Genomic DNA, 18,593 nt, shown 5'->3' on the forward strand with positions numbered 1-18,593 from the left:
GCAATTACCCGGATGACCGGGTGGGTAAGATAGTGTCCGGATCGGGCCTGAACTTCTCTGACTCGATGCCGATTTGCAGTTTCGTGGATTGTGTGGCAACGCTGACGGAAAATATCCTGGGAGGGCCGTTTCACTCTCTAAGTAGGCATCTCCACTCGTTGTTAGCAGAACCTGCCTATTGGCGTAGTCGGCGGAGGGCTGGTCCTTTGCCCTGGAGTCGACTGTGCGACGAACTGCTACAGCGGTTCGGTCAGCCTGCCTCCGATGACGATAGATGGGCTCATGAGCAGTCGGTTTAGGGAGAGGGCGAGCCTTTCGACGAGTATCTCAAGCGCATTCTGCAGCGCGAGCAGGGATGAGCATTCCGCTTAGGAGAGCTCTCCTAAGACAGCGTTTTAGTACCGTAACGCAGCATCATCAGGCAGCTGGAGGACTGGAGTTCCTGAATAGGGAGTATCGATGAAAGGGGAGGTTTAGGACTTATCGGGGACCGAACCCTTCATTCCATCTCTCCACCCGTTTAAGACGCCAGATGGGAGTCCTCATTCCACGTTAGGAAAGGTATTTGCTGCGGACATGTTTAAGGGGTCTACAGCTGACCGGGAGTTCTGGATCATCCCCAGCCTTAGTTAGAGTCTGTCTTTGGGAGTTTATTTTGTTCACGCTTTCAATTTGGCACCTGGCCTTGTTTTGACAAGCGGTATCGTCGAGAGGTTTGGAGGCTGTGGATGACACTTGTGTTCAGTGGCATGTTCTGTCGTCGGAGTTGGTTTTAGTGGGTAAAAATCCCACACTCTGGCGTGCCCAGGCCAGACGACAGATAGACAGACGGATCCACTGCTAGTATGGCCCTGGCGAAGATGATGCCGACCGTGGGAGGGCTACGGCATACCTCTAGGTTGCTAATAGCCAAGGTGATGACCTCAATCATGCTCTATGCGACCCCAGTTTGGAGGGAGGCGATGACAGTTAATACCAACAAACGGAGTGCAGTCTACCGGAGGACAGCCCTGAGGGTATGCTCTGCCTTCAGGACTGTCTCAGATGATGCAGCATTCGTCATCTCTGGAATGAGTCCGATTGACATCTTGGCAGATAAGATGGCGAATATATACAATGCGAAGCCAATCTCTCCCTTATCGCAGACGAAAAACGCTGAGAGGGAGAGATCCATAAATAGATGGCAAGAGCGGTGGGAACGCTCGGGAAATGGTCGGTGGACTCACAGGCTCATTCCTGCCATCAAGGAGTGGTTGGAGAGACGACACGGTAAGATTAATTATAATCTCACACAGTTTTTCACGGGGCATGAAAGATATCCTCAATACCTGCACAGGTTTAAATTGTAGACCTCACCCGACTGTCAAAATTGGGATGGAGTCCCAGAGAACCCAGAGCATGTATTCTTCCACTGTCCGAGATTTGTGGAAGAAAGGAGGAATCTAGAGGAGACTCTAGGAGAGGTGCTGGTATCACATCAAGAAAATTGGGATGCGGTCAACTCCATGATCGCATCTATACAAACCAAACTGCGAAAGGCTTCCATGTCCCGGAGGGGCCCCAGGCGCGACAAGCCTTCTATGGACTGGTGGACGGCAGAAATTGCCGATCTACGGAGGGAGTGTCATAAGCTCCGCCGTTTGGCACAACGTTTGCACGCCAACGAGGAGCCATGTGCCATAAAGGCACAGTATAGATCAGCAGAAAGGAGACTCCGCAGCGTTATAAATAAAAGCAAAGCTCGCGGCTGCCAGAAACTTGTTAACGAGGTGAATGAGGACCCGTGGGGACTTGGCTATAAGATTTTCACCCGGAAAATCGGGGTGCTGCGGAGGCCCTGCATACTTAGTACCGACCAGATGGACCGCATTGTGCGGGCATTGTTCTCCAGACACCCTGTAGGGGTTGATGTAAATACCCTGGAAAGCGCCGAGGATTGAACCCTTTTCACAATGAGAGAGCTCGAGACCTTCGGGCCTCGACGTGGTGTTGCGTGTCAACACGGGTGCCGTACTCCATAGTTCGGCAGAGATTTAGGTAAATCTTGCATCCACCAGTATGAATGCTAAGCCATGCACTTGGTGCACTTGGTATAGACTGGTACCGTTGTGCTTGTCTCAGCGGGGCTCTGATTGTGGTCACAAAATCAATCCGTGTCTGAAGAGGACCGTAGGATTAAGTCTTCCCGACAGGTGCCTACGTAAAACACCATGGGCTTAACTGTCGTTGGAAAGTGGCCAGATTCGCGTTGATCAGTAAGGGTAAAGGAGACCCGGAGCTCCCGTCTGCATACCGACCGCTGTGTATGCCTGACACGGCCGGAAGAGTGCTCGAGAAGCTCATCGGGAGTAGACTCGCTGAAGTGATCCGCGTTGCCGGGGACTTATCCGCAAGGCAGTTCGGGTTCAGAACAGGGAGATATACAGGATGGAAATCACGTCGGGAGTAGCACAGGGATCCATCCTAGGGCCGGACCTATGGAACGCTTCCCACGATAGTCTGCTGAGACTCGATATGCACGAAGAGTCGTGCCTGGTCGGTTATGCAGACGACGTTGCGGCACTTGTTGCCGGACGCACTGTTGAACAGGCGCAAAGCAGACTTGGCATATTGATGCGACGAGTAAGCGGATGGATGACTGCTCACGGTTTCAACCTTGCGCTGGAAAAAACCGAAGTAGTCATCCTGACCAGAAAGAGAATCCCGACCCTGCGTCCCACATCGATCGGCCAGTTGACTATAGAGTCAAAACCTGTGGTTAAATACCTTGGTTTAATGCTCGACTCGAAGATGAGCTTCTTCGAGCAAATGAAAGCAGCAGCGGACAGGGTTGCAGCTGGATTCGCGGCCTTGAGTCGGCTAATGGCGAATGTCGGGGGCCCTATATCAAATAGGAGACGTCTCCTTATGGGAGCAACGCAGTTGGTTCTGCTCTATGGTGCGGACGTATGGGCTGATGCCCTTGACAACGAGGTGCATCGCAAACGCCTTGCTCAAGTGCAGAGGCGGGGAGCTTTGCGAGTGGCGTCTGCTTATCGCATCGTCTCCAAACCGGCTGTGATGGTGATCGCGGGAGTGATCCTCGTTGCCCTTCTTGCCAAGGATCGCAAAGCTATCTACCGGGGAAGGCGCGATCTCCTGATTGTGTGTTCTGCACTGGAGTAGTGGACGACGTTGAACACACTTTTTTCTCTTGCGAGAGGTGGGACGGCTTTCGTCAACAGCTTTATGCAGACACAGGGGGGCTATCTCCAGACAACATTGTCAGAGAGATACTCAAGAGCGCTGGCAGCTGGAATCGTATTGCGAATTATGTTCGGGCTATTCTTATTGCGAAGGAGATTGAATTCGACCGGCAGAGGGATCGGACGGTAAGGGGTTCCCTGAACTAGCAACTCTCTTCCTCCCCTCCCCTCCCGCTGGTGAAAGGAATTCCCTAACTTGAAGGCTTCCAAAGTCGGGAGAGCGGAAGGGTTAGCCCGAAGTAATGTGTCAAACGGTTTCAGATTAGTTCTCTGATGACAGGGAGGTGTTTAGTTGCTAGTCCGACAGCGTGGTGTTGCGGGAATCCAACACTCTGTGCGTAAACGCATTCACCTACCCAAAAAAACAAAAAAACCAAAAAAAAACTGCGAAAGGCAAAGGATTGGAAAAAAGCGCGCTCACGTGCGCCGCGTATAGAAGAAAGGTAACTAAGCTAAAGTGAGCTGACTTCGCCCCGCGATGTAATACCTTAGGGTGGTTCCCCGGGCACGGAGGGAGTCGGGACTGGTTTTAGTGGGTAAAAAGCCCACACGCTGGTGTGTCCAGACCAGTGTCTTTTGATGATTTCCACCTCCACAAAAAAAAAAGACGGACAGACGAACAGACGGACAGCCGGAGAGCTGGATATACGGACAGACACTGAACCGATTTGCATTAGGTTTTGTTTTGCAAACCGATTTTAATAAATTTTCGTTTTCAACGAAACCTTTCTTGGAAAAAAGGCAGACAATCATTTATTGAACCGATTTTAATGAAGTTTTGTTTCATAGCGGTCACATGAAAATTTTGCATGCAATTAAAGAGTTATTAAAGTTACTATTGTTCGCTTTAATTTAAACTGGAAGTAGGTGTGTAATTAGATGCATATTACAATCGAAGTCACTTCATTATCAATCGGTGGGAAGGCCTGTCAATGGCAGACATTCTCTGTATGCCCCCACCATGCCAGCAAATATATTAAACTGCCGCAGAATGTACAACACATCAGAAGGCAAGCAAATACATATGTCGTAATGTGTCCTTTAATATAACACAGACCAATTTGGATCGAATCGTTTTACTCCTGCTAAGTAAATTTTCATTATTCGTCAACTTGATTCCTGTAAGCCCCTGATATTAGTGTAATCGAAATAATAATTGATCTGTGCCTGCTTGCCTATGGTACCATCCAGATCCATATATTGAGGCTTAACCTGCTCTCAAAAGTTCATCAAATCGATTCCCGAACAGCTTGTGATACTCCTAAGACGCAGGCACTCATCCTTTAACCGTATATAATTCTAACTCAACCGGAAAATCTTATGGCAATGATCCAACTTGATTCGAGTAAGGAAACTCCCCACACGGTACCTAGGAGATGCTCGGCACATATATGCACATATCGCCTTGATAGGTTGTCTGTCTATGCAAACATAAAGTTTGAATCGAGCGTTTCTTGTGGACTTGTGTCAAATATTGATTTCGGGAATCAGGAATCAGGAATCAGGACTTGAGCTCGAGGACGTCCGCCCCGATATGGGGAGGGGGGAAGCCCCGCACTAGTAATTGCCAGTAATATAGATTGAAGTGCACGGATAAGCACTCATAGAAGCAGTCATTTTGATTCGGTGATATTTCTTATCTGGAACCGGATTACGACGTGTTCATGTGGAGGAGCCGACGTTCGGGAACAGCCTGGATGGGGAGGTTCGAGCTGGAATCGAATTCATTTTTGTGTGCGGATTCAAATGAAGTTGAGGAGTTTGCTAGAATAAATCTTAAGCAGGTGTACATATTGGAAAATGACTTGAAAAGGTACTCATGGAATTCGTATTGATTTTCTATCTCGCAGGGATGCTGGTAGTTCTGACGGAGCTCTCTCAGGAAGCTCGTACAAAACGCAATTACAAGTTCGTCAGGATATCAGAGTAACATTTTTAAGTGTATTCATTTGAAGAGCAATACATACCGTGAGTCAATCCGAACCAGTCGGTTGAGGCGCTCCAGGTGCAGTTCACGTAAGTGGAACAGGTTCAGGAGTCCTACCGCCGGCAGTTGTTTGAACTTGTTACCACTTAACGACAAATACGTAAGATTCGACAGTTTCGAAAGTTGTTGTGTTGGCACAATCTGCAAAAGAGAAAGTAAAACATCAGTCTGGAGCCCTAGAGTGTGGTGGAAGGATACGATTCAGGCAAGAAAGTTCCTCTTAACAATGCTGCAATTATTTGAACGTAGTCTGAGCAAATTCCCTGTGATCCTTTGAGCATCACTTACGTACGTGATGAAGCGGCGGTGAAGCTAGGAAGGCATGGTATGACTATTTTTCGCAAAGCTCAGTCTATTTGCACGGAAACATCAAATATTCAAAAAGTTCCTTTGCAAAGGACGACTCGTTACTCGCCCATGTAAACTTCGAACGCGTTCTTTATTAACATTGCGGAATACCTAATTTGCTGAGAGTGGGTCCCACAGCCGTTTGTGATGTTCCGCCCGACTAATACCCGCTGTCGGCTATTATCATAAGTCAAACTAAATTCTCCTGCAGTTAGAGGACTTAGTATGTAACCATACCTGTACGTACACTTGTTTCCTGTCGCAACTTCTACTGCTAAAACCTAAGGAAAATATTTGCTCTTGTGCTGTTCTACGCCGACGATCAACATGGCGGCAGTGTATGTTTGGCTTTTGTGCTATTGTGTTGACTGGAGGATCCAAAGCGTCAGGGATTTCAATTATATTGCTTGTATGCATCACAAGGACTTTCGATTTGTGCACAGTGCATAGTACATTACACACTTCCTATGCTAGGCAGAAAGGAACAGCTTTTCAAAAGGATTATGTTGAGGTAATACTGTTTGCTTATGCAAAAGAACAACATGCAAGTATGTGGGGCTTTTCAGGAAAAATCTAATTTAGATGCGGAAAATTGTGTTTGCATTTAATATGCTCCACAAAGTTTGAATTTCCATTTTCGGGAAAACTTTGGGCCATTTTATTCCACAGTCTTGCGTATGAGTGAAGAAATTTTTTCATGGAGCTAATTTGAAAGCCTGAAAATCTTAAAAGGAATCCTCAAAAGAAAATTTTATGAAAAGCGCCAAACATACAGGAAAATGAATGATCTAAAACTAGTGTTGAATGGGTGAAAGGATTGGGAGAAATTTGAGAGCGATAAACCCTTTTTGAAAAAAAAGTACATTGGGAAGGATTTCATTTTCCAGGAGTACCATATAAGAGGGTGACCAAAAATAATCAGATTTTTGTTAGAGAAAATTTATTTCTCCTTCAGTCGCCGTCAAAGTACTGTCAATTAGATGCGTTGCACTTCTCAAGTCTTTGAAGCACCTCCGGAATTCTTCAATTTTGATATCGTTCAGCGCCATGTCATGATGCCGTTTTGACCGCCTCCAATCGATCCAATCATAATGCTGCCGGTCTGTCCGTCACACGCATTTTACTCGGAGACGGTTGAAGCGATTGACCCCAAATTTGGTAGAAAGGTAGGAACTGTGAATGTTCACGCATATAGTGAGTTACATCCTTTCATGTCAAACGTTTCCGGGAAATTTCTAAAACAATAATATACTATTATTAACTTTATTTGTACAGATATTGGGAACGGGATGTATTTTGAGGCCTAGATTTTATAGATTCATTACTGGTAGTATGAGTGAGGCGGGGAGCTGCCTAAATCGAAGGAAGATTGATATCCTTTCTAGGCGGTATCCCGAATTACTGATACCAAGGGACAACATGACAACGAGGTTTTACTTCGATAAGAAGTTTGAAACACGTTGGAGTAACAAGGCAAACTGGGAGAGCGTGGCTGCGACATACGGCTTAAACCAGCAACTGATTACTTGGTACACTGACGGATCCCTCACAGCAGAGGGAGCGGGTGCCGGTGTCATTGGTCCAAGGAAAATGTACTTTGAGCCAATGGGCAGGTACACTAGCATATTCCAGGCGGAAATATACGCCATAGACAAATGTGCCGGTGTTTAATCTGCAAAGGAACTATAGGGGGCAGAACATAGCTATTCTCACCGATAGCCAAGCAGCGATCAAGGCACTTAGGTCCAACCAGGTGAACTCTAAACTGGTATGGGAATGCCTTGAGAGACTGAATACACTCGGCTCGTCCAACAAGGTCAGGATACTTTGGATTCCAGGCCATGCTGGGCTGGAAGGCAATGAGGCAGCGGATGAACTAGCCAAGAAGGGAGCAGGGATGCCTTTACACGGGTCAGAACCCTTCTGTGGAATCGGAAACGGTTTCATGGCTATGAATCTAAGAAATGAAGAGAAACGGTTGAGGGAACTATATTGGGCGGGCCTACCAGGGATGGAGCACATGCGCACAAAGGATTGCTTAAACCTCACCAAAAATAACCTTCGAATCATAGTGGGAATTTTCACTGGTCATTGTAGGCTGAACTATCACCTAGGGAATCTAGGGATATCTACGGATATTGCCTGCAGGTTTTGTGAGGAGGAGGACGAAACCTCTATACACGTCCTGGGACAGTGTCCGGCACTTGTGCAAAGTAGGTCGAGACATCTGGGAGAACACTTAATGCCAGATGCAAAGCTGAAACATCTGGAAGTGGGGGAACATACTAAAGTTCCTAACGGTTACAGGCCTGCTTGAGATACTATGATCAATAGGTACACTATAGCCAGTAAAAGGGGCACAATAGTTCTTCAAGGACGCGGTGCGACTTTCCTTTAACAGAATAATAATACTGCGATTTCTTTCAGATTTTTCGGTTGCATAGGTTCTGAGAAAGAGACCTGTTTCACTTTTTGGGGGATACATCTTGAGCTCCTATCTTTCCTACGTTTCATTCAATGTCAGCAATAGGAGTTCGAATTTCAAAAAGTATTAATCGAACCCTTTCATTTGATATCCCATATGGCTATATTCTGTGAGCAAAAATGCACACCCCCCTTTCGCATGCATGGGGAGCCTCCCTCAAACCCAGCGCAAAACGATGTCACTCGCTGGATATAAAAGGAGTAAATCTTGTATGACAGACTTCACACCGGTGTCATCGATCGCTCTGATCGATATAGAAGGTTGTAATGAACTTAAGGGAATGATTTTATGAATGAATTTATGAATACAAAATGAGTTGTAACTAATTTTTTTTTGATTTGAGGACTTCCTCCCTCTCTCTTCTTCTTTAACCCGTGGAACTTTATTAGGGACATCCTCTGAAATAATGGCTTGAGGATGTCAAGGTTGAAAGAGAACCTCAGGGGCCGCGCCTCAATCACGATCTGAGACTGAAGAAACCATGATCAGGATTGCGATCCGTCGTAGATCTTCCCTCTCGATCGCGGCACTCGAGTCCGGAGACTTACGGCTCCACGCGAGCTATCGAGCCGTTTTTTTTTTATTTTTCATTTTTAGCTCACGTTCTGGTTTTTATTAGGCTAGCACAGAGGCGTGCAAGAACGTGTCGACCGAGCACTTTGATGGAGCTTCAATCTTTGCGGGCGGACCTCTAGGTCGTTTTCGGCCACTTAGGATGATCGTCTGATCCTCCTACTTCCCATAAGTTCATTACAAGATGTCAGGAGAAAAGCTATATTGTCAAGGAATGCAATATGGATCTCAAATGTCTGTTGTGCGAAGAAAAGAAGGGACGGATAGCCAGCATACTGCCGGAAGTAGTAAATATTATGAATTCTGGAAGGTATTCACTGTAATGAAAAAATGAGGTTCATTCGAAAAGAACCTGAATTATTCCTAGGCCGCAGGGTCTTACAAGTAAGTAAACGATACAGGAACCGTCAGGGGGCTTATGGGTCACAGACTCGATTGGTAGAGCGGTCACTTGAGCTTGCGGTAGGCAAGCAGTACAGTGCAGCATGAGTCAGTCGTCCGATGGTTTGGTATGGGAGAAATACGTGTACAAGTGTTACGCTCCACCCAGCCTCACTTGTCTGAGTTTCAAGACATGTTGAACATGGGGGCGAAATACGAAGGAGATTACTGGCAATAGAAAGGGTGGTTGTAGAGAATAACGCAAAGGACCGAAATCTACTAGCAGTTTTTCAGTAGTTATTTCTAGTTCTGGCTAACGAAGGTAGTGTAAGTAAATACTTTTCGAAAAGTAGGTTTCGCTTCAATCGTAGACCTGACCTTTGTTAACCTTGCACTGACACGTTGTATGTCCTGACAAGTTAGCGAGGACTACATCTACGGCGATCACTAGGCATTTATTTTCGAACTATGCAGAGAGCCACACAGCAGGGAAACAGCATACCCAAAGCTGAGAAAGACTTAGGCTGGTCAATAAAAGTGTAGGATAAGCAACCTTTCATCGAACCGTGACTAGGCTATCCTTCTAAGGTGGCTCCACAGAAAAGCCTCTCCATATAACACAATGCGTCTTCAAGGCATGTGAGGTGTTGACGCCTAGGAGATGCACATTCCTCAGACCCAGCTACTGGTTGAATAGTGAACTGACCGGCCTCCGATCGGCCTGCCATCTGACCTGTTCACCTGGCTCGTTAGGTAGGATCTACCAGGTGTAAAAAGAGCATGCAAAGAAGGGAGTCCACAAAAATCTCAAGCTGGCCATCCAACGAAACAAATAGGGATGCTTTATGAACTCTGCTCTGAGGCAGATGTAAACCAATGAGGGAGCGCCTAGAAAGTTATAATGATACAATTCAGAGGCCAGTCACCTCTACAGATCACGTGACTTACCCTCTTGTTGAAAATCATCCAGAGGTTATTCCCCCAGCAAGAGAGAGACACCGACACCTTTCAGAGATTTCTGAAGATAGCGGAATCTCCGACAGTAATCACAGACAAGCTGTTGGAGATGTGCAGAAGAATAGGCTCCGGGTCTGGACGGAATACTGAATAGTTCGTCATGAAATTCAAACCGAACATCCTCGTTGAGTTGTTTGAAGCGAAGGCAGCGTTTCAAATCGGCAGTGTGGGTTCTGTAAAGACAGATCATCCATTGATGCTCTCAAATTGGTTACTAGCTTGGTCGCAGATGCAATACGGAAAGGGTATCAGCAAATATTGCGTTGTAGTTACCCTCGAAGTGAAAAATGCATTCAATCCGGCTAATTGGAGCCTTATGCAGAAGTCCCTCGTGACAGTTGGTGTTCCTACCTATTTCGCAGCCATTGTAGATAACCACTTGCGGAAACAAACGTAATGGTATGATACATGATGGACAAATGCCTGAGTTTGTCATAGGCATTATCTGCCTGATGTCTGAGCCACACTCAGACCTTTGTCTGATTGATACCTGTCTGATGTATGAGACAGACACAGACATTTGTCCAATGGAGAAAAAGATTTTGTCTGAAACAGACATCTGCCTGCCTCATGTCTGAAGCAAACACATATATTTGCCTGACACCAGTGCAAATGTTTGTCTGATACCGGGGTTTGTTTGAAATAGTTATTTATACGAGATAGACATTTGTCTGACACGGACACAGATATTTGGCTGTCTGATGTTTGAAATATTTTTTTTATGGTGTGGGATGAATGAATGCACAGAGTGTTGGATTCCCGTAACGGTACGTCGTCGCATCACCAACTAAACACATCCCTATCGTCAAAGAGCTAGCTGTTTGTCACATTACTTCGTGTTAGTCCTCGTATTCTCCCGCCTTGCGGAGCCTTCAAATCAGGGAATTCTTTTTACCAACGGAAGGGAAGAGGAGAAAGAGAATTGTTAGTTCAAGGAACCCCTTGCCGTTCGGCACTTCGACCAGTCAAGCTCAATCTTCTTTGCAACAAGAAGGACCCGAACCTAATGGGAAACACGGCTCCACCTGTCAGCACCCCTCAGCATCTCCTCGACACTGTTGTCTGCAGAGAGATACTCTGCGTTTAAATAGAGCTGCTGACGAATCCCATCCCACCAGGTGCAGGTAAGGCTGAAAACTTCCATGCCCACTTAAAAATTGAGTAAGGAAATAGTTAGTCTCACCATTCTTTCTTAAGTTACCAATGACCTGGGCAGTCCACCTGCTCTAGTTTCATTTTGCCAAGAGAGTTTCCACTCGTCTAGGTTGGGCCGTCGTTCTTCACAAGCAACCATCTCCCTTGCGCTTGTATACGGCTTAACCTTCCTTAGCAAGAAAGGCAACGGGAATCACAGCCGGTTGAGAGACAGTGCGATACACTAGACACCATCTGCAAAGCTTCCCGTTTCTGTACTTGCGCAAGACGCTTACAATATACCTTCTTGTCAAGAGCATCATCCCATACCTCTCCATTGTTGAGTAGGACAGATTGCGTTGAGTTCATCAGGAGACGTCGCCTGCTTGACGTAGGACTCCAAATATTTACCATTAGCCTCCTTAACGCCGAAACACCAGCTGCAGCTTTGTTCGCTGCTGCTTTGATTTGCAAGCTACTTGATCGCTGTTTTTGACTCGACTATCGACTTCCTGAACGATATGGGACGCAGGGGCGGAATTCTCTTTTTAGTCAGGATGACTACTTCGGTTTTTTCCAGGGCAAAGATGGAATCATGAAGCAACCAACCATCTGCTTACACGTCCCGTCAATATGCCTAGCCTTCTTTGTGCCTGTTCGACAAAGCGTTCAACTAGCGTCGCGACATCATCTGCATAACTGGCCAGGGGTGACTCTTCTGGTTTGTCGAGTTTAAGTAGATTCCCATAGATAGCGTTCCAGAGGTCCGGCGGTGGGATGGAACCCTGTGTTACCCCGACGTGACCTCCATCCGCCGCTGACCCTCTAGCGTTTCATAGAGCAGGGAGCGGCTCCTCAGATAGTCCCTCAATATTCGTAAGAGATAGTTCGGCACGCCTAGTGTGCGTAGAATGTCTTTCTATCTTGCGAAATTAAAGGCATTTCTGACGTCAAGCGTTACGAGGAGCACTATCCATCGAGTTCGGCGGCTAACGTGCCTCCGCTCGTCGAACGACGAACGGCGACTTGCATGACAGTATCAGCTGTGCATCTCCCTGCTCTTAAACCGAACTGCCGTGGGGATAAGTCTCCGACAGCGCGTATCGCTTTAGCGAGTCTACTTCTAATCAGCTTGTTGAGCACTTTTCCAGCAGTGCAAAGCGTACATAGTGGGCGGTATGAAGATGGCAACTCAGGGTCCCCTTTCCTTTTGCTGATCAGCGCAAGCCTCGCCACTTTTCAACGAGAAGGGAAACTGTCCTCTTTAAGGCAACGGTTTAATGCGTCGAGCAGTCATTCTGGCCGATGTTGGAATACCAGTTTGTATACCTCTTTTGGAATACCATCGGTTTGAGGCGCCTTCTTGCTTTTCATAGAGAGGACTGTCTGTTCCAGTTCTTTTATAGAGAAAAGTGGACAGTCCTCGTCGCTTTTCGCGCTGACGTCATCATCCCGTACAGGGGTGCGGGCCGGGCCACAACTGACCTGGCCTTGACTTCGGGTTACCAGTTTGTAACCGAGTCCCCACATGTTCTCATACACTTCGTCGACCACATGCTGCCAGCAGCGAGCTTTGATCCTGTTTATTGCGCTGCGGAGTCTCCTTTTCGCTGATCGGTATTGCGTCATTATGGTGCATGCCTCCTCCAGGTCATTTAGACGTTCTGTTAAGCGGCAGAGCCTGTGACACTCCTTCCGGAGCCTTATAATTTTCACCATCTACCAATACATAGATGGGTTGCCACTGTTGATCTTAAAGATGAATGCGTAGATTATAATGGGGGAGGGAATCCGCCCAGTCCAGTAACAGGACTTGACTTTATCAAAGCTGAGTTGCTTGGCAATCAGTAAAGTGCTACCTGCCGTAAGTGTTAAGGCCGGGGCGTCGTTTCTTATTTAAATTAATTTTGGAGCGCCTTTTGGTTAAATACATCGTCAATAATAGTTGAAAGGAAGCAAACAAAATTTATGAAAATTTAGCTGACTTAGTGGTCAATGTAAAAGCACTGAAATTTAGGGAGCACACAGAGAGACACTTCGAGAAGCTGCCGTAGTTTCCATTCCAAGGTTCAACTTTGGTCTTATTACACCATAAAAATTAAGTTATCTACGAACTAATAACCAAAGAAAACTTACTGTTAAATTATTGTCAGCTACTTCCAGATGCTTTAGACCAATAAGGCCATCAAAAGCTCCCACATCCAGTTCCGAAATAACGTTTCCGCTGAGGCTCAAAATCATCAATTCTTTGAGTCCTCCGAAACTTTCATTCCGCACGAATTCGATAAGATTATCGGACAGATCCAGTGATTTCAGCGATCGAAGATACTCCAAATTTGTGGCAGGTACATCTAGCAATTGATTGTTTCCGTACAGCAATATCTCCAGCGAAATCATATTCCTGAAGACACCGCCCTCCATGCTTACGATGAAGTTACTCGACAAGTCCAGTTCAATAAGGCTACTGAGATCGAGCATTGCGCTCGGGTGTATCGTCTCCAGACGATTGTAGCTTAAATCGAGTAGAAGTAGATTTTTTAATCCCTTAAAGGCGTCCTTGCTCAGACTCGTTATACTATTCCTACTGAGATTGAGGGTCCTAAGCTCATTTTGCAGCTCAAAGTTTTTCGATCCCAACGTTTCGATTACATTCTGCGAAAGGTCCAGCACTTCCAGTTGCGTATAAAAGGTTAAAGCGAAGTCAATATTGCGGATTTTGTTCAGCGTCAAATTTATGTATTTCGACTCAGGATTAAGCTGGATCGGAACCTCATCGAGGCTTGCACTTATGCATGAGGCACGTAGATTCGCATCCCCTACACAGGTACACTTTGACGGACAGAAGCTCCGGACCTGCTTCAGAAGCACTACGATGAACAGTATCGATTGCCATGGGTAGCAAAGATGCATCTTCGGGCGAGTGTTTCCTTTGGCCGATGGTAGTGGACGTGGTGGTCGAGTGCAGCAGCAAAGAGTCCTGTGTAAGAACATACGGCCGTGTGTTCACGCGGCGGTGGATTATTTCATCTGAAAAGAGAAGAAAACGTTCATTTGTGAGTAAATCCATTGAATGGAATTATGTGGAAGCTTGTCTGGGGGTCGTAAATCAATACCCAAGCTCCGGAAGCCTTGCGCAGCACAAGACCTGCCTCGCTGCCACGAGTATAACAATATCATATGCTCCTAATTCAGAAGAGATATTGTTAGTCTAACATCTCCATAAAAGATGAAACTATCTGCGGAGGATGCTTTTATTATCCGGAGGACAGGGTGAGAATGGTTGCTCTAATTACAAAGCTCCATGGCACAAAGTATGCACCTTCCGAGCTAACTTTTATTGCGGTAATAATCACCAGGAACTTCCTCCCAGCACTAGCTTTCTCCGCAACAATGATTGTTATCTCCAGACTACAAAACATCATCTCTCATAACTAATAGCGACTTTAACGATTTCGATGCGTCTACGAAGGCAACTCGCACATATGAAAACGCAGTCACCGCAGCGCTCCTCCGCTCGTAATAGATACTGAGCTATTAATTATGTACCCTACCATGTCAGAAGTCGTTTATGAGAACCTTTTAGCGTCGGGATTATTATTGGTTGGGACTTTCTTGAGAGCAGCCCGTAAATCATATTCAATGAGATCTAGCTTATCTATCCGAGATCAGAATTTAATTTAAGACGAACGATTTTCGACGATTTATCTTTTCCCTGCGACATAGCAGCTCTAGCCAACGAAACGAGCTACACATCTAGGCAGAAGCGTGTATGTGGATTTGGAATTTGATACCGCGAAGTTAGAAAGGAGTCAGAGTTATGATATGTGTGCGGTGGCGGTGTCCACGTGCTAAATCGCTGGGGCTCATTTTCCAGTGAAACTTTCCTCGAATATGCTGGGAACTGAAAACAGGTCGCGATTCGTTGTAGCAACAAAATCGAGTGAAATCTGATATGAACCCCTGGGGAAGCAAAGCATCATTTCCATGAAAGATAGTCCAAGTTAAAGGCAACCTACGAGTAACTTGTAAATTGGAGATAGTCAAGAAATTGAGCCTAGAGTAACGGCCTGTTTTCGCTCTTGTCAAAGCAAGGACTGCTTTTTCAGACGTCTCGGTTGTTAACTTGTAATGACAAAATGGAATTTTTCAAATGTGAATGGATGGAGTTTAAGGGAAGGCGGCCAATTGTTGGAGGATATCATTCGTCATGGACAAGAACCAATGACTTTTCTTTGATGGTGTGGTTCGATGTTTACCATTTTTTTTTTTGTGCGTACAGGGAGGTGGAAAATCTTAGAAGGACACGTCCGCCGCCCGAACGCCGAAACTACAGCGGGCGCGTGTGGGATTCACACCCACTAAAAACCACCCCCGGTCTCTCCGGCCCCAGCCCCGCGGGACCACCATTGAGGTATTACTTCGCGGGGTAGGTTTGCTCTTAGGCACTCATCCTTCTCCTATTTGCAGCTTTCCTCCTTGTTTGTTCCTTCAGCAACTCCTCTTGCATTTGGATGATTGCGGAGCCAACCGCAAGCCACTTCTCCTCGGACTCCAGCATCTCAGTAACCAAGCTCTCCGGGGTCCCGCTCCTGCCCAGCACCTGGTTTAAACTCCTTCTCTCCATCGCAAATCGTGTGCAGTGAAACATCACATGCTCTGGATCCTCCGGTATGCCATCGCATCTGGGACAGTTCGGAGAATCATCCAATCCAAAGCGGTGCAGATACTGCCTGTAGCAACCACTGTGTCCCGTGAGGAACTGGGTAATGTTGTAGTTGGTCTCCCCATGTTTTCGCTCAAGCCACACCCTAATGTTGGGAATGAGCCTGTGCGTCCACCGACCTTTCATAGACTCGTCCCATCTGCGTTGCCAGAGATCAAGCGACTCTGATCTTGCCGCATTTCTACCCTGTGCATGCCCCTCCATACGTCTTGCATTGTACATGACACTCATTTCTTTGGTCAGAATGTCAACCGGGATCAAGCCTGCCACCACCAATACTGCCTCATCTGATGCGGTTCTAAAAGCACTGCAAACTCTCAAAGCTATCCGCCGGTAAACCGAGTTCACCTGCTTCCGTCTCTGGGAGTTTGCAAGCGCCTCTGCCCACACAGGCGACGAGTAGAACAGGATGGAGTGCACCACTCCGGCTAGCACCAACCTCCGGCAATGTTTCGGTCCACCAATATTTGGCAACATTTTTGCAAGTGTCGTGGTGGCACTGGCTGCCTTTTGGCATGCATACTCTAGGTGTTCCCTAAAACTCAATTTGGTGCCAATTATTACCCCCAGGTATTTGATAGCCTGTTGATATTCCACAACAAGGGACCAAGTACCGATCCCTGTGGTACCCCGGCCGTGACAATGTACTCTTTGGGACCCTCATCCGTCCCGTACCAGAGAGTCCTCTCTGAGAGGTAGTTTTCCACCAAATTCGCTAAGTATCCGGGGACACCTATGTCAGCCAACGCCCGTTTAATTCTATTCCAGTTGGCCGAGTTGAATGCGTTTTTGACATCCAACGCCACCACGGCACAGCAGCCGCCAGAAATCAGTGCACCTTTTGCCAGGTTTACCACCATGCCAATTGCGTCCACCGTAGAGTGGGCGCGTCGGAAACCAAACTGGCGTTCCGACAAACCATTGCTGGCTTCGACGATGGGCAGGAGTTTGTTGTAGATGACTCTCTCCATCATCTTCTCCATTGTATCCAACAGGCAGATAGGACGATACGATGCTGGGTTTCCAGGTGGCTTGCCAGGCTTCGGAAGCAACACCAACTTTTGCTGTTTCCACTGGGCAGGGAATATTCCTTCTTTTAGGCACGCCTCGAAGGTGTTGGCGAAAAGGTCGGGCCTAGTCTTCACTCCCAGTTTCAAAGCTCGTTTGGGGATGCCATCCAAACCTGGGGCCTTGTTGTCACCGAACCTACCACATATTTCTCGCGGCTCCTCCACAGTTACAGGCGGTATTATGCCGTCATTTGGCTGGACAAAAATTTGCCTTCCCCTATTTTCGTGGTGAGGGAACAGAGCGGTAACAATCTGTTTCAGGAGGCGCGGACAGGTCACCTGGGGTAATTTCCGCAGCCTTTTCATCACCACTCTGTAAGCCTCGCCCCAAGGGTTTATGTCGGCATGGTCGCACAGCTGTTTGAAGCAGTTCTTTTTGCTCTTCCGAATGGCTTCCTTTAGGCGGCTACGCAATTGCTTGTGTGCCTCCTCTCGACCGTCGCCACCAGGTTTTCCCCTGAGCCTCTGGCAAAACCTCCTTGCCCGAAAACATGCGGCTCGCAAACTAGCGATTTCGTTGTTCCACCAGTAGTTGGGTTGTCTACTGGGGAGCAATCGCCTTCTGGGCATAGTAGCATCGCATGCTTCCGTCACCCATCGAGTGATCTGGGTGGCTTTCTCTCCAGTCGTACCATTCAGGGATATATCGGATTTGAGCACCGCGGAAAATGTGTCCCCCTCGAAAGCGTTCACTGTCCAGCCAAGCATACCACCCGGCATTCTGCGAAAACTCTTTTTCGAGCTCGATCCGCCTTTGATCTCTATGCAGATTGCCTGGTGGTCGCTATGAGTATAGTCCTCACTGACATGCCAAGCGATTCTACTGGCTAAAGTGGCACTCACGTATGTCAGGTCCACTATAGACCTCAGGCTCCTTCCCCGGAAAGTGTACGAAGACCCAACATTCGCCAGTACCACGTCTAGCTCCGCGAATGCTTCGAGGAGAATACGTCCCCTGACATTAATTATCCGGCTGCCCCATTCAAGAACCCACGCATTGAAATCGCCTCCTATTACGATCGGCCAACGTGTTCTTGCATCCAAAACAAGAGCGGCAAGCATCCGCTCATACTCGACGAGTGTAGCGCTGGGTGGAGCATAGCAGCTGTAGATGTGGATGCCCTTCACCTTCGCTCTGATGAAGCCCTCCTCTGGGTGCTCCATTATTTCGTCGAGGCTTGTTCTCCACAAGTCCACAGCGCTGCTTGGCCCGTTTGGTCTTTGACCCAAACGCTACCACCGCGGTTTCGGTATGGTTCACTTAGTATGGCCACATCGATGTTTTTCTCGCGGATGGTTTGCGCGAGCAGATCCTGCGCCGCCTCGCAGTGGTTGAGGTTGATTTGTATCAACCTCATCTGCGATTTGCGCTAAGGGCTCTCCTGTATTCCGGGCACCTGCTGCTGCCTGCAATGTCCATTTAGAAATGGACCATCAGTGCAGACATTCTGCTGACCAGTGTTCCCAGAAACATTGCAATCGTTCCTGGATCAATTGCGAATGAGAGAGCCATGAATTAGATACATCGGTGAGTGTAGGTTCAGGAATGGTGTGGAGGGGAGCACCTCTAATGAGTGTCCAGGCGTGAGAGGAGGAGATCATCTGGATCCTCAGTGAGAACACTCAGTGG

The 18,593-nt window shown here is 47.2% G+C and overlaps 1 protein-coding gene across 1 annotated transcript in view; it reads right to left on the reverse strand.

Annotated features, from left to right (window-relative positions):
- The window catches only part of LOC119655846 (leucine-rich repeat and immunoglobulin-like domain containing-NOGO receptor-interacting protein 4), a 140,431-nt gene that overhangs the window by 14,012 nt on the left and 107,826 nt on the right, over positions 1 to 18,593 (reverse strand). The window contains exons 2-3 of the mRNA XM_038061961.1: positions 13,307 to 14,197; positions 5,213 to 5,373 (exon numbers count right to left, since the gene is read on the reverse strand). Of these exons, the coding sequence (XP_037917889.1) occupies positions 5,213 to 5,373; positions 13,307 to 14,161 (1,016 nt within the window). The 5' untranslated portion in view covers positions 14,162 to 14,197. The remainder of the gene's footprint in view (positions 1 to 5,212; positions 5,374 to 13,306; positions 14,198 to 18,593) is intronic.

This window comes from Hermetia illucens, chromosome 4 (assembly GCF_905115235.1).
Source record: "Hermetia illucens chromosome 4, iHerIll2.2.curated.20191125, whole genome shotgun sequence".
NCBI lineage: Eukaryota > Metazoa > Arthropoda > Insecta > Diptera > Stratiomyidae > Hermetia > Hermetia illucens.